The sequence below is a fragment of the Zosterops lateralis genome (assembly GCF_965231275.1).
Source record: "Zosterops lateralis genome assembly, chromosome: 8".
NCBI lineage: Eukaryota > Metazoa > Chordata > Aves > Passeriformes > Zosteropidae > Zosterops > Zosterops lateralis.
This window is the reverse complement of record NC_139768.1, coordinates 32,390,524-32,412,000: the sequence shown is the minus strand read 5'-3', so window position 1 is coordinate 32,412,000 and position 21,477 is coordinate 32,390,524. Positions and strand designations below refer to the sequence as shown.

Here is a 21,477-nt window from a genome sequence, read left to right as displayed (position 1 = left end):
CAGGGCCGGGACCGGCGCTGACCTCTCCCCGTGTCCCTTTCAGTGTGCCGTCAGCGCGGGTGGGGAGCTGTTCCCGAGGCCCATCTCCGAAAGGCTTTTTCAGCACTCCTGATGCCTCCGGAGCGAGTTGCTGTTTGTTCCAAGCAGAGAGATGCCGGCTGTGAGCTGGAGGAGAGTGAATTCTGCTCCCTTAATGGAGTTGAGAAGGGGCTCCCACATCTCCAGGAGGGACCAGCAGCCGGGGTTACACACTTGCCTGGGGCACAAGAAGCCACTTGTCATGAGCAGGGGGATGGCACCTGAGTGTGCAGGGAGTGAAGATGTGGAGAGTGAATTGCGCACCAGTGATGGGAGTGTGTGGGATGTGATGGGGGACAGGGGCACAAGGTGTTCCCCTGGCAACCAGCGCTGCCTCTGCTCCTCCTTGCAGGCATCCTGTCCTTGGCGATTCCGAGTGTGTGTGCCTGGCTGACAGTGCATTCGGGAGTCACAACTGCTCAAATGAGCGGCCGTATCTGTGCAGCAAGGCCCGAGCTCCCCTGTGACAGGGGCTGGAGAAAGGACCTTCTCCACGCCGGGCAGTTCCAGCTTCACCTCTTAGCCCGGCACAGGGCTGTCCTTCCTCAGGTGCCCCCTGTGCCCTGCACTCACCCTCAGGGTCACCTCAGTGCCTGTTCCTCCCCACTGCCGAGGCCGGGTGGGGTGTTGAGAGGAAAAGTCTCTGCAATCCATCCTGCCCCCGGTGCTCCCTGGAGTGAGGGGCTTTTCCTCATTACACAACAAGGTCAAATGGGAAATCCAAATTGCCTTGGGCTCTTGGAAATCATCACAAACTGGCGTGAAGGTGAGACTTTTGGACTGTCCTTGGAAAAGGAAGAATAGCTGACCAATTCTGAGAAGAAATCCTGTATTTGTCATCAGGCACCTGACTGTAAAGAATGCTGTCTCAGCTGCTGCCTCTCTCTGTCTCAGATTTGGAGCAAGAGCCTGAGCTGCTGCTTGGGGAAGGAAATTCGCTGCACCACCATAACCCAGCCCAGAGCTACTGCTTCTACAGTGGTGTGAGTCTCATCTTGTGAGAGTAGCCACTGCACTTGGATTTTATTACCACCTACCTCAAGAAAATAAGGACACACCCCCTGTGTTTGGGTGCCTGGGATCCTGAGCTCACTCCTCCTGCCGTGATGGAGCAGTGTTGCCACTGTCCCCGCCCCGCTGCTTCTCCAGCGCTGCTCCAAGTATTTTCTGCATTGTACCCCCACGGCCCCTGCCTGCCCAAACATCTTGCAAGTGACACAGAATGAACAGAATGCTCAAAATTAAAAAGCTTTCGCCTCTTCTTTCACATCCTGCTGATCTGTCTGTGCTTCATTTCCCCAGCAGCCATGTCTTGTCCCAAGTCTCTCCCTGTGTTGCTCAGCTCCTGGAGCCAGTGAGATCTGTGTTCTCAGGTAAATTCACCCCCATGCTCTGTAAAATGTTCGAGGTGGGTCCTGCCAGGCCAGCCTGGGCACTGTAGGACTGCAGCAGGTTTGCCACCAGGTTCATGTCCACATCCACGGGTGCCAGCTCAGCATCCTCAGCTCCACAATCAGGGCCAGCCCTCCCAGACGTGGCTGCTTCACCAGAACTTGCCTGCAGCGAGTACAAAGAGAAAGGTTTATCAAATTGCATGAGTAAGTTTAAGGGCAAAAAACAAAAGGCGAGCCACAAGAGAAAAGAAACAATTCTGCAGCCAACAAAGTCCAGTACATTCTAGAGTCTTGACAGACAAGAATTCAGCTCTCAAATGCTCATGCCAGCTAAAAATCTCCACTGTCCATTACCCAGATTAAGTTCCAGGAGAATGACAGAAAGTGTTGCTCAGTTATGGGTCAGCTTCCTACGGGAGCAAACTACTCCAGAAGTCACAAATCAAGCTGCAGCTGCTTGCCCTACTACTAAATCAGAGAAATGAAAATAAGTCCTGGAAAAGACGTGCCAATTCAAAGCTTAGGTAAGCTTTAGTTTGAAGGAAGTGTATTATAGTGCACGTACAGCACACTGTGCTTGCATGTGGGAAGGTTCTGATCCCATTACTCAGAATGGCCACTTCCAGCACATTTCCTGGTTGGAAATTCCTGCTACAAACCTGAGCTCCAGGCATACTCACCCCTCTCTTTTGGGTGGTGAAGCTTTTCCCAACGTTGGTCTGTGCCAGCTCGCGGTCCATCTCATTCATGTACGCCTTGAGACTGCCCACGAGCTCCTCAGGAGACTCCTCCTGCTCCTGCCTTTGATTCCCTCTTTGATCCAGGTCTTCATCATCCCCATCTGAGAAATCAAACTCCTCCTCTTCATCCAGGTCATCAGAATCCAGCTCCTCCGAGTCTGCCCCTGGTATTATTTTGTGTCAGTACCACAGCAAAGAAATCAGGTCAGGGATTAGTTTCAAATAAAGAAGCAATCTCACCTAAAATTCTGTCCAGTGCTTTCGTAAAAGAATCCACGTCAAAGGTAACTTGGGAATCATCAGATGACCTGAAAAATAAAAATATTTTTTAATAAATAAAGCTTTTATGCTTGCATAAGCCTGACTCAGGCACAAGCCTTATTGATTTCTCTTGAGCCAGGACCAAAGTTGGGACATTTGAACTTTAGAAGTCCTCAGAAGTTTGAAGCCTGTATGGACTAGATCTGAAACAGTGAGTGGAAGAATTCTTGGCATTAAAAGAGAAAATTTTTGAAGACCACAAAATCAACCTGAGGGAGAAAGAGCTGCAGCTCAGCTTCCAGTACTTGAACCTGCACTAGTGTCAGAGTGTTACCCAGCTCATTTAAAGCAAGGACATATTCACTGCTGTGGGTTTGCTTCAGGCCCCTGCTCAGCAGAACACCTTCAGACTCTGATTCTCTGCATCACAGAATCACCCACAGGGCTGCAGCAGAGTGCAATATTCTACACCAGAGCCCAAAGTCAAAGTGCTGCTACCATGGCATTTCTGCTCCTTCGTGCGTGGAGACTTTGGACACAAAAGCCTTCATGCTCTCAGCAACTGTTTCCAAGTCATGGTTTTGCTCTTCCTCCTTTGTGGAATGATGGGACTCATTTCTTGTCTCCTTCAGCATCTGATCCAGGGCATCTGGTGTAATATCCAGCCAGCTGTCATCTGAAAGAACACAGGACAGATCTGTCATTCTGCACAAGCCTGCTGCCCCACAGGGCCCAAAGCTGCTGACTGACAGGACTGTAACCATTCTGCAGCTCATTTTGGCAGTTAAGTTTTTGTGCTGATCCTGGGTCACACACAGCATAAGGCAGAGAAAGGCCGAGAAGAAGAGAGATTTAATTTCACTACTTTAAAACTCTGCTTTGCAGAGCTCAAACTAAGAGATACCATTGTAGTCACTGAGAATCCTTTGGCCACTAAGTGGAAGAAGAAAGGCTTACTCTAAATTGGGAGAGCAAATCCAGTATTTAGTCTTAATGAAGGTTGGACTGGCTCTCCCTTCCCAGCTGTCAACATTGCCCCTCTGCCCCCACAAATAATCATTTGTAATAGGAATAATTCCCTCCATCCAGCTCACCATCCTCTGGAGGAAGACAAGCTGCTTCTCTCTCAAATTCCTTCAAATCAATGGATGCTGTCTGTAGTAGTGCCAGGATTTCATCACCTGGGCTCACGTCGACAGAGCTAGAATGAAAAAAATCAATTTACTGAAATGGATTCAATGGGATCACATGCTCTGCATTCAGGTTTTCCCTCCAATTCTTCATTTTTCCTTCTGTGGTAACACATCCAAAAGGGAAATGAATCTGGGGGAAGCACCAGAGTACTACACAGAATATTGGCCAGAATAGGACACAGTCAGTCTCTGCAATTCCCAGCTGATGGCTCCAAAGCCCATTTGTCATGGCTCTTTTTCTTTTCATTTATCTTGCCTTGGTCAATATTAAGACTGCCAGACCCCAAACAGCAGACTGGAAACTCAAGAAACTAATAGTCAAGATACTATGAGCTGGCAAAGGCTCAGATGTTTTTGGAGTGATTTATTTTTGGGATTTGATCTTCCAGAGAAATCTACAGCCTTGAGTAAAGGAGACAGATTACTCTGGACTTATTATTCACTGGGACAGCTTTTAAATGAAACTTTTATACACTTTCTACAGTCAACGAAGCAGACAATGCTTTTCAGTCACCTCTTAACCCACTTGGAAGAGCTCAGCATTTCACAAACCGAAATCAAGAGTTACTCAAGCAAGAACTACTCCTAGTGGAATTAGTACTTGTATGTCCTGGCCACAGCACCCATGTTAAATGCATGATGGAGAAAAGGGTTCAGGTTTTTTGGAACAAGGATTTTAAAGGTTAAGTTAAAGAATATGTAGGCAGAGTATATGATACTCATGAATTTCAAGCAGCTCTGACCTTTCTGGCTCAGCAACAGATTGCTGGAAGTGATCTTCTGCCATATGCAGCAGTTCCAGGTACTTTGCAGATCCTTCCAGTTCTCCCTATTGAATGCAAGGCACAGGCATGAATCCAAACAATTCTCCCTGCCCTTCCTCTTCACAGTCAGGCTTCCTAAGGATGACTGTTTGTCACACAGAAATGCTGAGAGAACCCAAACAAGTAAAACCTCTTGGCCATGTACACTTGGAACTGAATACAGCCAAGGGGCATTCCTATATTTGAAGTATATTAAAGGATATTAATCTAAGAACTTCAGTAGAGTTGTCCAATTTTATAACCCTCAAACAAGTAGTCAATTGATGTCCTGTTTATTAACTTCAAATAAGTAGCCAAAGGCATCTTAAAAAAAACACCACAAAACTTCACCCAAACCTCCATAACTCACAAAAACCACACATATAAAAACTACACTTGCATGGGCTCAAATAGGTCTATGGTGTTATGTATGGATCTAGAAGAATATCGAATTCTCGAGGCGTGGAAATGAAATGTAAAGCAGTGAGATCAGTTACACCCCACACAGTCATAGGATGGTTTTCTTCATTCAAGTGTACTTCTCCCCTTTCTTTAGATGAATGAATCAATCCCCAAATCTTGCTTTTTCCTTTTTCATTTCCAAAATAAATTATCTCAAAGGGGAACAAACTGCACATGTCCCCTTGAAAGACATTTATTCATTTTGCATAGAGACAAGGACTCAAGTCTTGCCCTGCTGCAACTCCTGACACAAGTTCAAGAACTAAAATGTACTTTCCCTGGGATGTTTGAAAGCCATAGACACTCTGCTTCACCTTGAAATAATCCTTTTCCTTCAAGCTCCTGAGGAATCTCTCCCACAGAGGACCACTTAACACATTTCTCTTGGCATCAGGAGCTGCTTTACTGCTCTTGGAGCACAGAATTTCAAAGCCATGGGCCTGTATATAAAAGATACAACAAGAAGAGGTTCTCAGGGTGTGATGGACTTTGCCCGCATTTTTCTGGACAACTTCCAGACAAACATAAACCATGGCCACACATAAAGCAAGTAAAAAATGCATCAAAAGCCATTACCAGTTTCATGCCCAGCTCGTAGGCTCTGTACTGGGGGTGGGAAGGGGCGGGCAGGGTGTATCCACTGCGTCTGTCTGGAACAAACTGCTGCTGCACCAGCTGTGCATATAAACACCGAGTGAAAGTCACCTGGAAAAGCCAGAGCAGAGAAAAACACTCCCTGCAGCCTGATTGTGCTGGGGACAGGCATCCACCTCCACCAGGCTCACTAAAGTGTGTCTGCAGGCACCCATACTACAGGCAATACCCGAGACTGCATTCAAAATGTATCTTAGATTTATCTGATACATTGCTTGCCAGGCTTTACAAGGCTTGCTCCAAATTGAAATCCCCAAACAAATATAAACTTTTGTCAGTCTAAAGACATTAGGAAAAATCCTTGATAGTCTGTATTTGCATCAACAAGGTGTATTTTCAATTAAAATTAGATTTGATTAAAAGTTGAGATTTCAGACGCAGTTTAGAAGTCTGAAATTTGACTCTAAAGCTTCTTTTCAGGAGTCTAGTGGTACAACTCTATAACAAAATGTATCAGATACAATAGTGCTTGGACCGTGCTCATAAAACACTTTATAGAAGTTTTCACAGAGCTGTGAGAGCACAGCTGAAAAGGTGAAAACCTTGGAGTGAAGCACTGGCCAGGAGCAGCTCCTCACGCTGGCTGGCAGTGTTGTCTAACTGCTCTGAACACATGAGGAGATCAATTCACTCAGCAGACATTCCAGCAGAGGAACTATTATCACAACCTCTGGTTTCAGAAACAATTCACTCATGATCAGCCCCTTGAAAGTCCAGCCACATGGACCCAGAGAAGCTGTTAATGTAATAACCTGGAAATTCATCCCTAGAGCCAGAAGGGAAAAAAAACCTAACAGAAAACTGACAGTATTAAGTTAAAGCTATGTGTTTATACCATTGGCCACAGAACCGTTGTCAGCTACAGAAGGGAATTAAGTGACAAGGCTTTATAGAGCACTCCCCAGGGCCATCCCAGGCTTCAGAGGGCACTCCCCGGGGCCATCCCAGGCTTCAGAGGGCACTCCCCGGGGCCATCCCAGGCTTCAGAGGGCACTCACCAGGGCCATCACACGCTGCTCGGCAGGGAAGACTCTGAAGGGGCGCCGGCAGGCCCGTAAATCCCCCGGGTCCCGCAGGTAGAAGGCCTGGACTGCCGCAGCCACCAGGGACGGGCGCTGCCTCAGCACGGCCACGATTCCGGCCGGGAGGGAGCAGCGGGCTCGGTGCAGCGAGGCCGGGATCTTCTCGGGGTACCTGAGCAGCAGCAGAGTGCAGGAAAGGTACTGCAACTTAAACCCTCCTTCTCTATTGTGAGGCCCGTTTTCACTTTAACATTTACCTGTATCGTGGGCCAGAAGATTATTCTGGAGTTAAACCTTGGCCAATCTAATGCCCAGAATGTCTGCTTCTAGAATACATTTATATAAATGTACATGGCCAATAAAATTAAATCCCCCACGTGAGTGAGTCCCTGTGAACTTAACCAACAGATCCAGCTATGCAGTATTCTTTGCCATACTGTGTCAAAGTTATGCTGTCAAATCCTTACAAAAAATAAACTACAGGGCTGAAAACAGCTGTGACAAGTTGAAGTTCTGACAATTCTGCTGGTTCTACATTTGAGGTCAAATCCTCTTTTTCCTCCTGCACAGGGCTCCTGAAAGATCACAGAACTTTCAGATTTTTCAGTATTAGAGAGATGATGTGAAGGAGGAGTAACTCTGGGCATTGTCAGGTGTGGAATTACAGCAGTGACCCAGTTTTGACTCCCCCAGATCACAGCCTACAGGACACTGATCCCCCTCTTTCCAAGAGGGCCACGGAAAAACCTCCAGCTGCTGGTGTCTGAAAAGGAACCAACTTTATCCCATCTGTTGGGGAAACGTTTAAAGCCCAGAGAGCACAGGACCAAAGGCCACAGTGTCAGAGGACTCAAATAAAGCCCCACACACCCATGGATGCGTTTGTCCACCGCAGCTCTGATGGGCTCTGCAGCCAGGAACTCCTCGGAGCGGGTGGATAACAGCGCCAGCGCCTCTGGGATGGTGGGACAGGCAGCACAGAGGTCCCAGTCCTGCTCCCAAGTCTCTGCCAGAGGAAGGATGTGCAGCTCTCCTTTGTAAAAGAACACCTGGCAGACAGGAATGCTCTCATCAGACAGGGTAAGTAGGAGCAGTCACACACAGAGCGATGGAAAATTTCATTTCATGTACAAAGGCCTTTGTTTAAACACAGAGAATATAAAGTACAAATAGAGAACCAATACAGGAAGCAGCACAAGGTTTTCTAAGAAGTTATTTGAGATGCCAGAGACCACGATCCAACCAGTAAAAACCCTCTATTTTAACTGCAACAAGTTTTGTCAAATATCTGTTTCCTTCGTAACAGTAACACCAAGTTTCTCTTCAACTAGAGAAGTGCTTCAGGAGAATCAGCATAACCTAACTGCTTAAAAACATAATAGAAATTAAAAAGCATTATTTCAGGTGCTACAGGTGACCTCTGCTGGTTCCTGATCCTAAGAGAAAAGCCCTGAATGCAATGTTATCAATTCCCTCACTCTGTCTGTTCCCTCAAATAAAGGGAAAATATCAGCTGATAGTCCAGGTACACGTGTGCCATCAATTTTTGTGTTCTGTTCCATGGCTTTAAAGAACCTTGGAGTGGGGGAAAAATAATTAAACCATTTTTTGCTAATGACCAAGTTAATTATTTCCATTTTAATCTATTGCCAGTGACGTGACTACCAGCAACCATCCATATCCAGGTGAAGGTGTCTGCTCATTATTTCACCTATACCAGACAAAGCCTGTGTCTTTATAGAGACAGCAGCACTCCAGCCCTGAGCATTCCCTACTCTGCTGAGGGCAGCAAATCCTCTTGCCTAAACACTCCAGAATACAGTAAAAATAAAAAAATTCAAGTGGTTCCAGCAGAGCTAGAATGTTCAGGTGGATACAGGAGTGCTCCTGAAGGGAGCAACAGTAAGGGACAGACAGCACTCTGGATTTTCAGAGGCAGTCAAACCACTTGGCTAGAGGTGCAAGAGAAAACCCCAGCTGCTCCATAAAAGGCCACTGTGCCCCCTTGCCAACTGTACAGAAGTTTTACTCACCCTGTTTTCACTGTTCTCAGGATTCAGCCACTTTGGGAGAAAATCAGCTGCTTCTATCAAGAGAAACTCTCCATCATTGTCATCAATCCTGGCCAAGGAGAAATTGGTTTCTCAGCAGGAAAAGCCTTGCACAGCGCAACAACACACTTCTAATCCATGTCTGCTGGGGTTTTTTAATATTCATAGAACCACAAAAGGCTTAGGTTAGAAGGGACCTCAAAGATCATCTGGTTCCAACCACCCTGCCAATAGGCAGGCACACCTTCCACTAGCACAGGCTGCTCCAAGCTCCATCCAACCTGGCCTTGGACACTTCAAACGTGTCTGGGATGGGAAAACTCCTCCAAGGATGGGGAATATTGAGACAGGACTTTCAGAGCACAGGCACTGCCCCATGGCACCCCTCCCAAAAAAGCACCTCAGCAGGACCCGCCTTACGTGGCTGCCAGCCCCGGGAACTCCCTGGTGATCTCCCGGAGCAGGTACACGATGAACCACTCATCCTCCACGTTATCCCCGAACACGGTGGTGCCGCCGATGTGCGCCGGGGTCTGGCCTGGGCGGGGCAGGGAGAGGAGAGGCGGCTCAGCAACCCCGTGCCCGGACACGGATCGTCCGCACGGGGCGCGGGGTCTCCCTCACCGGGGAAATTCCAGAGCCTGCGGACAAAACCTTGTGTCCTGTGCTCTGGGGTGACCCGGCTGCAGCGGGGAGGTGGCGCCAGGTGCCTCCCTGGGGACCCTTCCAGCCTGACCCGGCTGTGACACGGAGAGTCTGTGGGGCCGCCGGGTGCCCCTCACACACCCTGGGCCTCCCTCACACGGTCCCGCCGGGTGCCCCTCACACACCCTGGGCCTCCCTCACACGGTCCCGCCGGGTGCCCCTCACACACCCTGGGCCTCCCTCACACGGTCCCGCCGGGTGCCCCTCACACACCCTGGGCCTCCCTCACACGGTCCCGCCGGGTGCCCCTCACACACCCTGGGCCTCCCTCACACGGTCCCGCCGGGTGCCCCTGACGCCTTCGGTTCCTGCCCGCCGGATCCCCCTCACACGCTCCCGGGATCCCGGCCGCCGGGTGCCCCTCAAGCCCTCGGCCTTCCTCACACGATCCCGCCGGATCCCCCTCACGCGCTCCCGGTTCCTGCCCACCGGGTGCCCCTCACGCGTCCCCTCGGAGCGCTCCCCCCGCCGTGCCTCCCGGCCCGCTCCCGGCCCGCTCCCGGCTCACCGCGGCGCGGCACGTAGCGCAGGCGGAACGGCTGCCGGTGCCACACGTAGGAGGCCAGGAGCGGGGCGAAGCGCACCAGGGCCAGCTCCGCGCAGCGCCGCAGCAGCTCCTCGCCGCCCGGGCCCTCCGCCGCCGCGGCCGCGAACAGGCGGTAGCGCACCGCGTCCTCGGGCAGCGCCGGCCGCCGCAGCGCCGGCCGCCGCAGCGCCTCCATCGCGCCGGGGCCGCGCTCCGCCCCCGCGGGAGGAGCGGCGCGATGGCGGCGGCGGGGCGGCGGCGCTGAGGATGATATCGCGATACGCGCGGAAACCGCTGCAGGCGTGAGTGGCCGCCGCTCCCCCGGGCCCCGGCGCGGCCCCGAGCCCATCGCGGTCCCGGCCCCGGCCCCGGCCCCGGGCCTGCCGCCCGCGCTGCCCCCAGCAGCAGACAGGGCCCCGCGACGGCCCGGTCACCCCCTGTCCCCGCCGGGAGATGGTTCCCGGGGTTCCCGGGATTCCTGAGCGCCGCTCCCGGCCAGGCGCCGGTGCGACAGAACGCGATTAAACCCCTGTAACCGGCTTATTACCCCCGACCCAAGAGTTGGGTCACTTCTGACTTACTCGGCTCGTTTACTCTTGGTCTGTTTAATTCAATTTCGTTAATCTACAGGAGTAATGGCGTTGTCTCTGCTTTTAGGGAGCCGTAGCCCAATTCACAACATCTTAAGTTTAACTAATTTTGACCCCGACCTTTAACTCGATATTTATCCTGGAGTTAGTTTTGACACCTTAAACCTAGAGTTTTGGCGACAAGAATTAGCTTTGTAGTAGTAATAAATGTGTGCACAGTCCCTGAGAAGAAGGGAAGAAAAACCTATAAAATTTATTGGGAACTCCGTAAATGCTTATTTTCGTAAGTAATGCCAGAAGTTCCACTTCTGGTTGTTTTTTTTTTTTTTTTTTTTAGACAAGGACTCCCAAAATATGCCTTGAAGCATCACCCACTGCCAGAGCCACGGGCTCAGGTGTGCTCAGCAACACCCACGGCTGAAAACCTCGGCCAGACCTCCAGGTACTTGTCATGACCCATCTGGTCCTGCTGTTCTGATACAGCTAGGCTTTGTTTACTGACACACTTGACTTGTCATTGCTTATTCTGGGCTGCTGCCTTTTGTTTTTTTTTTTTTTTTTTTTTTGGCTGAATGTGTGTGTTCCAGGGAGTCGAGAATCCACAAGGAATCGGATGATCATGGGGATCCGTGGACTGCTAGTCAGGGTTGTGCTGACACCTCCACAGAAGACAGCTCAGTCTTCTCGTGGGGCTATGACGTGAGTAGAACATCATCATCCAAGCCAAATATGGCACAGCACGACACTTGAAATGCCACTGCAAAGACATGTCAGAACAAAAATGATTTGATCTGTCAAAAAATTGTGGTAGTGATTATAGAAAGAACATCTTTTTTACCACTTCTTATCTTTCAGTTCAAAACACATTAGGCTCATACTATTCTGTTAATATTCTGCATTTCCACTGAAAATTTTGGAACTGCAAATCATTTAGTGCAGGAGTGTATCTATAAATGCTGTTACTGTGGAACCCCAGCCATGGCTGGATGGCTTTCAGGTACTTGGTGTGAGTTTAGCAAACTTATGCATCCTTGCATATTTCTTAAAATTTAGTAAGCTCCTAAAACATTATTTTCATTTAGAAATGTTTGATTTATTCTCCTTCCACCAAAGTCAAGTGTGCTGTTCCCTTCTGGGAGATGAGATGGAGCTGTTCAGATATAAATTACCTCAGAATTGACCCCATTTTCTATCCACGTGTAATAAAAGACCTGGCCATCCCTCAAGTTCAGTGTTTCCCACCAGTCTGCATTGCTTTTTGTGTTGCTGTTGTTTGTGGACACTGGAAACAACAAATCCTCCATTGCATTAAATTATCAGTGAATTTTATCCTTCCTGTTCTGATTTCTTTAAGTCTTGTAGTTTAATATAATAATATGGATGTTTCAAAATGTTTTATTAGGTTTTTTTTCTGCTGTGTCAATGTAAGCTTTTTATGTGGCTGCCATCCTTTTTAAGAGCAGGCTGCATCATCTCTGGGAGAAAATTATTTAAGGTTAAAATATTTTTATGCAATCCTGCTAAGCTTTAAACAAATAGTTGTGTTTTTCAATTATATTTAAAAAGACCAATTAAAATACCCCTGCAGATGCTGTTGACGAGGTTATTTTCTTTGCTCTCTAGGAATTTGACAAAGCTGCCACACAACAAGTTCAGCAGATGTTCAGGCAAATTGATGAGCTTCTGTATGAGCAGAAGGAACACGTTCATGTGGAGGGACTGCGGGAAGAATGCCACCAGTGGTCCTCCAGCTTTCCTCATCTCAGGTATTTTATTAATGGACTGGTACCTTCTCAACAAGGCTAGGGATGCACACAGTGGCTTTCCAAACAGGTGGCAGGGTGAGTTGATGCAATTGTGTGGTAGATGGAGATAAAAAGATAACTCTGGTGATGTGCCTGCTGTCATTAATAAAGATCCTCTTATCTCACATGTGGTTCCTTGGCAGAGGTTTGTTGCTATCTGTGACTGGCTTGGCCTTAACAGAGTAGAATTCTCTTAGAAAACTGAAAGTGTCCCCAGGAAAACTGCACAGCCTCCCAGGAGAGCTTTTAGGATTTGCTGCTGTTCTTACACCCTTCAGTAATCGTACTGCCCAGGTTTTCTGCTGTATTTACCCTATGGTTTTGCCGTGGCAGGGTGGTGGGGAAGCAGGTGGTGACCCCCACGGATGAAGGGTACGGATGGTACTCGAGTTCCCCCTCGGGCGGTTTGGCTCCCTCAGATGTAAGCTCACCACAGGAAAAGGATTCTGATGAGTAAGTACCAGCAGTGAGCCTGGGTCTTGCTGAGGTGGAAAGGCAGGTTTGTTCTCTGCTTCTTAAAGTGTGCAGCCTTCCTGTTAGGCTGAGTTTTGAACACAGCACACTGGTTTTTTTTTCCTTTTAAACTGAATTTAGTACAGTTAAAATAGCAAGAACACGTAGCTGTGCTTTTGCTGACTACAGTGAACTGGCCAGTAAATAGAAATATCTTTGCTGCTGATGATTTCTTAAGAATATGTGTGCACTGTAGCTGGTTTTATTATTAATTATCTGTTAAGTTTTCCTACGTCTTCAAAAATACAAAGCACTATTTTAATACTGTTTTTATTATTTAAAGCTTTAGAATGCTTTCTAATCAGCTTTGAGTATTTTTTCCCTGAAGTTTCACGTTCCTCAGAAAGAATTAAAAGACATCCAAACCAAAAGTTGTCACTGTAATGAAGAATTTTTTGGCCTCGCTACAGCTTTCCCTTAATGACTATGCTGTCTCTCAGTTATTAGAGGTGGAATAACAACTTACCTTTGTTTCTGCTTTCTGAAAACTGTCACCTGTTCAGGTTTAGTGTTTTGGGCAAGAAGATGCCCCTTTATGTTGCTCCTGCTCACAAAAAGGCTGACCCTTCCAAGCCTCCATCCCTGTGTTCCTCAGAGGGCGATGAAGGGGAAGAGGAAATCATTCTCTCCGAAGGCATAGTGGAGGAATACTTGGCATTTGACCACAGAGATGTGTAGGTATTGAATATTAAAATAGTGTCCTGGGGTTCCTGCTGTTAAGATACACATACTTGTTGAATTTATTTATCTTTTCCCTAGAGAGCTTTCAAATGTCTGAGGTTGCCCAGGCACTGGGAATTTTCCCAGCCTATTTCCTAGGACAATTTCTTTCACTAAGTTTAGAATTTTTTTGATAATTTTTCATGCTTTTTTTTTGGATAATTTTTAATGCATGTCCATTTTTGTGCTTGGTTTGAATAATTCATTCCATCATAACTAAGAGCCTGTGTATTTAATAATACAGGAACACTATTTATTTTTTATACTATGTGAAATTCACTGCTATTGGTTATGCAACAGCTGCTGCTTCTGTTTTGTACTGGCATTTTGGGTGGAATTGTACCTTTCTGGATTTTTTTCAGTGGAAATTTTAAGAACTAGAGTGGATTTTATGCTTGTCAAGAAACAACTCCCACTATTTTTATCTTTTTACCCCTTTACATTATTCAGCCCCACAGTATGAACATATGGCCTAGGTAAGGACTCTGGAGGGTGCTGTCAGTTCCTGACTGCTTAATTTGCTTTAATAATGAAAGTTGCTTATCTGCATGGACCATTAAATTAAAATTGTTATGTTTCTTGGTTTTACCAGGCTAGAGAGACATTGCTGCAGCAAATAATATCACTCTTTTGTGTTCAGGATTCTGTCCTGTCATTAGATATGGAGCCTAACAATGTGATAGGAAATATCACTCTAACATCACTGTAATATCACTGTATCATAATTAATACTGATTTTTTTTAATGTGAATTTAATCTCATGGGTGTAAATTATTGTTCATGGAGTATGATTTATAATGATTCTGTATAGGGAGACCAGGGTGGGTCAGTCATATCTCACTGAGGTCAGTGGGAAAACTAAAAGTAAATTTAGGACGCAATGTGTTTCTGGTGCAGGTAATACTTACATTTTTACAGGGAGGAGGAGTTGCACGTGAGGAAAATGGGACTGTCCTCTGGGAGACAGAAATTGGGGTTTCCTCCTGTCTCTCCCTATTCCTGCATGAAGGATTCCGTGCTCACCTTTGTGTTTGATGATGTGTGGAGTGAAGTCCTGGTCTGCATGGAAGAATTGATCTGCAGGCACTGGGAAGGGTCAGCCTCTGGTAAGGATCATACTTAAGGTGAAGGCTCAAAAGGGGATTTCAGCTAATTTTGCAAAGATGCCATGAGAGACTCATGTATTTGGGCATGATCTCTTCAGTGGGAATAAAAAGGTTCTTGTGCTAACAGTGAAACGCCTTCAAAAACCTTAGCAGAGCTTATCATCCAAGGGGACTCTCTAAAAAAAATTGATTCATAGCACTGTCCATGACTAGCAATGCCAATATTGGCAGGAATTCTCTGTTTGCTTTGCACAGATGATGAGAAAAATATCATAACAGTAGAAACGCTCCGAGCAGGTGCCAGGAGCCCTTTGCAGTTGGATCCTCTGCCAGCACTGTTGCCTCGGGTGCCACACACAAAGATGCCCTCGGTGACATCAAATCTGGTGAGGATTTTTAGCCTGTTTCATGTGGGGATGAATCACAGTGTTATTTATCTCAGCAAACAGACTGCTTGCATTTACGTAAATAATTGGTTTGGACTTTGTGTGAATGCTGGCTGTCCATTCTGACACTTTAGTTCTGTTATTAGTCAGTTGGAAATTTTAGTTCCTACTTTTCTCCTTGAAACTGTATTTTATATCTGTGTATGACAACCATGTGGTGGCTGTTGTTCCACAATTTAATGTTTCAATTGAGTGGTGAGATTGAGGAGTGTGTGTGTGGGATCCCATTCTCACATTAATAGTAAATTCATCCAGCAAGAAGGGAGAAATCTTTGCAGTTCTAAACTAGGGTGTTTTTTTTCTCAGACACTGAATTTAACTGTATAATCTGCTTTAGATGATCTGCTTCTAGAGTGCTGAGCACCAAAGTGTTACCTGTTTATTCCATTTTAATTCAGCTCTTTCCTTCTTACTTCTTTTTATTTCTTTCTCCTTTATTTCTTCCCCCTGCCTGTTCCTTGTGTCCCCTCACTGTGTGTGTAGCCAAAACCCAGAGGTGGCCGCAAAAGCAAAAAGAGGAGAAAAACACCTCAAGTATGTATGGGATTAAAGCTCTGCTATTTTCTATTTGCTCTTGTTATGGTGGGTGGAATATGATGGTTTTTTTCCAGATCAGTCTGTATCTCAGGACTTTGCAGATCTGTTCTTGACATAAAATGTCAATATATGCTGAAAATTGTTTTCGTAAAGCTTCTGATGATAGTCATTGTTGGAAGATCAGCAAATGAGCTGCTCAGTTGGAAAATATTAAGTATTAGGACATTTTCTAAGCGCTATCATTCAAGAAAAATTAATTGCTAAGATCTCCTAGCTGGGGAAATAATATAACTGAGTATATCTGGGTGTCATGGAAGCAATTGATGACTTTTCTCCAAAGTGATAACACAAAGTATATCTGTAAATATGTGTGTGTGTGTCTCTGCCAAACAGTAATTTACTTACTTATTATTTTTTAATTTCAGGTAAGTCTCTCTCAAGGGTCAAGTAGTGCTTCTCAGCGTAACCTGAATGGCTTGATGGTGATCCATGGGATTCAGTTACACCAAAGGAACCTGCCTGCAGTGGAGAAAACACTGTAAGAACTACAGATCACCTGTAGTAAATAAAGTAGAGCACTCTCACAGTGAGAGAGATTCAACCCAAAACCTTGTAAGATAAATTCCTCTGCCGGAGAAAGCAATTCTTAGTTATTTTCCTACTTGATTGTTTGTTTATTTGTCCTCTGTGAAAACTGATCTAATTATGTTAAAAATCAGCACACATAATTTCTGCCCACGTGTTTTATGATTAAAGTCACCTGTAGGTGAGCACTTTGGTAACAGTGGCTGTCATGCTGACCATCCCTCTTTTGATCTTGTAAATTTTGTTGTTTTTGTTGTTGTCAGGGAGCTGGATGACAAGCGGCCAGGCTCGAGTTCCCTCCTGTCTGCCCAGACGTGGCCAAGCCGTCCCCTGGAGCTCAGCACCTCGTCCCTGTCCCGCTGCACCAGGAGGAGGAACCCCCCAGCACCACGGACCCTGCACCCCATCGGGACCCCGCGCTCTGGGGACGATGTCTGCCGGCGCCTGTACGGCCCCAAACAGCCTCTCCTGCGGGGTACCAGGGTCACAGAGCGTATCCCTGGGGAGGGAGGACATGGATTGTTGGAGTGAGGAGAGGAACTGCCCCTTCAAGCACAGCTCTCCTGAGAGAGCTGAGTTGTTAGAGCTGACATTCAGTGTGCTGCCAGCTGCGATTCAGGGAATCACTGCATTCCCATATTCAGGGAGTTTTGCACATGAGCAGTAGACCTCAGTCTGTCCTCTGCAGGCAGAGTGAACAGCACCATCTCTTCTTGACATGGCTGTCTTTTGTTGTCTGCAGAAAAGAGGGTCTGTAGCCCATTTTCAAGATAAATTTAGAAGTCTGTGGTTTTTGGAGGTCATACTGCATGTTGCTACCCTAGCCCAGACTGGACTAGAAAGATGTTCAAATAGGTTATCTGACTGACCAAAGGGCTCTTAGTGAGCCCTCAATCACATCTAGAGTATCTTACTTTTATTTTGCACAATGACCTGACTGAAATTAGTCATTTACAGGGATCACAGGGTATCAGGAAACAATACAGGATTTGATAGACCTGTCTATTCCACATGTTCTAAATTGATGCAGTTTACTTTTAATTTTGCAATTTACCTATAAACTCATGCAGTCTGCTGTTTTCTTGTCACATACTGTTGACTTATTCCTTGTCGCTTCATAACTGGTGTTTCTCTTTCCAGTATTTTATGTTTCTGTTCCCTTTCCTCAGGCTTCAGTCACTCTAAGAAATATTGACATCCCTGATTTATTTTTAAATGAGCACTAGGAAAGACTTTTTAAAATTGTAGATGATGGTTTGAAGCTTTTCCAACGTATTCTTACAGGACAGTCAACTCCAGAAGGCCAAAGAAGCTGACAATATTACACCTTTCCACCTGCCAGACATATTAACTGTATGTTTTTTCTGTTCTTACTGGTGCATTCCAGCCTGACTGCGCAAGAGCAGCTGACCTCACCCTCCCCACTGCTGCTAAACAGAAACCACCCCCTGCCACCCATTGCCACCACCACTGTGGCCGAGCATGGGAGCACCACAGAACCCCACAGACAAACGGTAACAGGCACAAGAATCTCCTTTTGTTACAGAATAATCTAAAGTTGTGATCACTGCTGGTCAAGTTACCCAGCCCAAGAGTTCCACTTTATTTATTGTTTTGTGACAGAAGGTCAAACAGATGCATGAAAAATGTTGTATCAGTTTTGAGTAACAGCATCACCCACGCTTGCATGGTTAGTTTTCACTAATGCCAGTTGAATGTTTCCCTCCTCATAACTAGGTATAAAATGATTCATTTGGAAAATTGGCTTTAATTCCTGGGTTAACTATTTTCAATGTACTGTTGCACTAAGAAAAAGCCATAACTCTGTTATTTCTCCTTGCAGAAACCTCGGGGGAACTCGAGCCGTGCTCACAGTGTCACGACACAAGAAGACACTCACCAGCAGCTCCAGGAGCAGCTGTTCTTACCTGATCTCTTCTCCAGGCCTAACACAACCAGCACATCCTCGGTAAAGCATGGCTAATTATCCCAGATCATCCTTCATTACTGAAAAGGGTGCTTTGAGAATTAACATTCATCAATGTCCAGTCTGTTTCAGTATCAAATACTCTCGGCTTAATTTATCGAAATTCCTACTCTACTGATACCTTCTTGTATCTAACAAATTATTTTTATCTAAGCTTTGAAAGCTGTAATTTCAGCACAGCTTTTAAATAGCTGCTTGATTGGTTTCTGTGTATTATTTCAACATCCTGGACTCAGCATCTATAAAATCTGCTTTGGAACAGCACAATTTCCTGGAATGGAAAGACTGCCTCTAACTGGCCCAGTGATCATTCTAATTAAGTGTTAGGAAAATGTATTTTCTACTTCTAAAGTTAATTTGACTTTCCTTTAAAACGTTCCTTAGACCTTCACAACACCTAACTCATTACCAAACACACATGTTTTAAGTAGTCTGTAGCTGTATTAAAATCTTGCTGATTTTTTTCATGCAAACAGAAATAACTTGAACTGTTTTTCCAGCCCCATCCCCAGCGCCACCATTGTTCCACTGTTGTTGATTGTAATAATCAATCCTGGACAAGGAGAGGATCCACAAGTTCAGGTATGCTCATCACTCACAGGGTTTAGTAAGATCAAAGGAGGCTTTTGGGACAGGGATGCATTTCTTACAGAGGTACATTTCTACCTACAGGTAATTTCCATGGAGGAGGTTTCCCAAAGTTCCATCCATGTCTTTAATTTGCCGTTATACAGATGTTATCCTTGCTATGTCCTACTCTACTCCTGAGTATAGTTGGGTGCATTTTGTTGGGTTTTTTTTTTGGTTTTATTATCACCAAATATTTAAATCAAGTAAGGAAGCTTAATCTCATCAGCCCCAATGCCACTCAGTGTCAACGTTTTCAGAGCAATTGTCAGCTTAAACAGAAATACTAACTTGAGGTTAACTAAACTGAACTAAAACTGAAGTAACTTGTTTTTAAACAAGCAAGGAGTGGTTCCTACTGAAATTAAAAGAAATATCTGCCTCCCCCCTCCCCTCCCCCCAAAAATGCAAGATGATTTTTATGACTGCTGTATTGACAAAAACAATTTAAATTGGCAGAAAAGCTTTGCAGACATAAATACTTAGTGAAATATCAAGGAATGGAGCTGCTCCCTGCAATGCAGCAACTCGGCAAGCACAAGCTTTGCCTTTTTAGGCTATAAATAATGCAGTTGATAGCCATGTGTTAGAGTAAGAAGACATTTTAGTTTTAGGCTAGAGGAGATGTATTTGATACTTAGCTGTAATTCCTTCCCAAGGTCCTGAGGCTGTCCATGATCTCGTTTGTCAGGTCTTCCACCACGGGGTTCTGTGAAAGCCCACGGCCGAAGTGGATCAAGCACAAAAAGCAAACAGAGGCACTGACGTGCCATGGAGAAGCATCCACCCATCCATCCCTCTCCAGAGAGTCATGAACCACCTCTCCTCTGCTTCCCAGCAAGGTCAACATTGTTTACACAGTTTTCAAACACCCTTCCTTACAGATAGTTATTTTTATATAAATCTAAGCAACAGCTGCCAAAGATTAGAAGGGGTGCACTTAAACATTCCATTTCCTACCAGCAGAGAAAGTGATGCTCCAGTGGAAGGGTGAATACACTCCAGTGAGGCCCAGCTCCTAGGAAACCCAGCAAACACTCTCAGTCTCTGCTGTTTTCCATGAGGCTGGGGACAGGTTCATGTTCTTACAGGCAGGTACTGCTCATTTTTCCCTTAGGAAGGTTAGCTTGGCCTTCCACAGCCATAGTGATTTACATTTTTTAAAAAGTGTATTTATATGTTTAAATAGTTTAAAGCAATATTGTACTAGCAAAAGCAAGCACTCAGCTTAGGCAAGTGATGAATGCAGTGGTAGCTGCACAGGTATGAACACAGGTGTGTAGAACCAAGGCAGCAGAGCAGATGAACAGGCAGCTCCAAGGGCAGCACACCACTGCCTCTTCCTGAGATATAATAAAACCTTTTACCTCTTCCTCAGTGACTGAAGAAGGTTGAACAGGCAAAAAGAAACTTCTTACTACAAGTAGTTTCAGACAATACTCAAAATACTATCTTCCTGGTGGGACATTTTATGATAATTTCAGAATACAGAACAGAACAGGTCAGTGTCCCTTTCTAAAAATACTTATACAAGATTTCTTCACTCCAAGGTGGAATTCCAGAAGCCACTGATGCAATGGAGCTTTTAGGAGCTGTGTCTGCCCTGTATGAGAGACCTAACAGAAGCATTTGCTGGAGTTGGCCTTGTGGCTCCAGATAAGACAAATAAAACCATGAAGTACAGGCTTCTCAAAATAAGTGATTAGTTGAAGGTCTTACTCCCAAACAGACTGAGATGTAAAAACAAGCTGAGATAACCACTGGCTGTATTTAAACAAAGTTAGGATGCTCCACAAAAACAGTTGTTCCTTTCTAGTCCAATTAAAGAACACTGTTTTCCTGTATTTTGTTATTCTTCAAATTACAGTTCACAACAGAAAAAAAAAATTGTTAGTATTTTTTGTGAAGTGGCTCCCTTATTTCCCCACTCCAGACCAGCTAATAATTTTTCACCAATAGTGAAGCTCACAAGTCCAGTTGATCCAAGCATGCTTTAATCAAAAATAGGGAACTGTGCAAATGTAACTGTGTTAACCTGCCTTTGCATTCCCAGAAAAAAAAACCAAAAACAAACCCAAAAAAACCAGCTCTGAGGCTAATCTAAACCTCTTTAAGTTTTCAGAGAGAGAAGCTGATGCTCACCAGAGACCTCTACTCACTAAATCATTTCAAAATACATTTTTCCTTCTGGAACACTGGGCAGTGTGTCAGTTATGTCAGACAAAGTGCAGATAACCATCCCATTTGTATCCATGCCACTCCTCAGGGACCAAGTGAGTTTTCTGTAGCACAAGAGTTACAAAATCAGACAAATGAACTTGAATAGATTTCTGTTAACATAATGCAGTGTTTTACAGCCTAGAGGAGTCAGTGGGTTTAAAAAATGCAGTTGCCTCCTAAGGGTATTTTTGTTTTTTGTACAGATGGCTGACACCAGGGACTGCTCCTGGACTTATATTTATTTTGTGTAATAAAAGTAACCCTCAAGCCCTCTATTATAAACACAATGATATGCTCTACTTTCTCAAAATCAGGCTTATTTTTGAGGGCAGACAAGTAGAAGGGAACAGAGAGACTGTCTACCTCTGGCTTTCCCCCCAGGAGCTGTTGTTGAAGCTGTGAGGGCCTTCAACTCCCAAAGTGTTCCCCTCGAGACTCCTACACCTTTGAAA

At 45.6% G+C, this 21,477-nt stretch overlaps 2 protein-coding genes across 3 annotated transcripts; one reads left to right on the top strand and one right to left on the bottom strand.

Moving 5' to 3' along the window:
• Nucleotides 1–1,313: 1,313 nt before the first annotated feature.
• On the bottom strand, nt 1,314–10,085 carry LOC310912072 (protein ecdysoneless homolog; the record flags this gene model as incomplete). The annotated part of the gene is made up of 13 exons (XM_083866284.1): nt 1,314–1,635; nt 2,153–2,376; nt 2,453–2,520; nt 2,972–3,149; nt 3,568–3,674; nt 4,410–4,495; nt 5,246–5,371; nt 5,508–5,636; nt 6,584–6,779; nt 7,478–7,656; nt 8,641–8,728; nt 9,079–9,196; nt 9,872–10,085. The coding sequence occupies 13 exons, from the start codon at nt 10,083–10,085 to the stop codon at nt 1,417–1,419; spliced, it is 1,932 nt and encodes a 643-aa protein (XP_083722410.1). The 3' UTR covers nt 1,314–1,416.
• Nucleotides 10,086–10,117: 32 nt separating this feature from the next.
• Nucleotides 10,118–21,476, top strand: FAM149B1 (family with sequence similarity 149 member B1). Of its 2 annotated transcripts, XM_083865910.1 has the most exons (15): nt 10,118–10,191; nt 10,817–10,921; nt 11,067–11,178; nt 12,103–12,245; nt 12,618–12,737; nt 13,301–13,471; nt 14,436–14,623; nt 14,879–15,009; nt 15,553–15,603; nt 16,032–16,144; nt 16,455–16,637; nt 17,579–17,705; nt 18,035–18,160; nt 18,679–18,760; nt 19,497–21,476. In XM_083865910.1, the coding sequence occupies exons 1-15, from the start codon at nt 10,157–10,159 to the stop codon at nt 19,568–19,570; spliced, it is 1,761 nt and encodes a 586-aa protein (XP_083722036.1). In that variant the 5' UTR covers nt 10,118–10,156; the 3' UTR covers nt 19,571–21,476. The 2 variants fall into 2 exon arrangements, with proteins under 2 accessions (XP_083722036.1, XP_083722037.1); XM_083865911.1 differs by lacking the exon at nt 15,553–15,603.
• The last annotated feature ends 1 nt before the right edge of the window (nt 21,477 follows it).

Excerpts from the sequence above, each read along its gene's own strand:
- FAM149B1 (XM_083865910.1), top strand. The coding sequence starts at position 10,157 with ATGATATCGCGATACGCGCGGAAACCGCTGCAGGC. Across the intron at positions 15,010-15,552 it reads CCTCGGTGACATCAAATCTG|CCAAAACCCAGAGGTGGCCG; the intron begins GTGAGGATTTTT and ends CTGTGTGTGTAG. Across the intron at positions 16,145-16,454 it reads CCTGCAGTGGAGAAAACACT|GGAGCTGGATGACAAGCGGC; the intron begins GTAAGAACTACA and ends TGTTGTTGTCAG.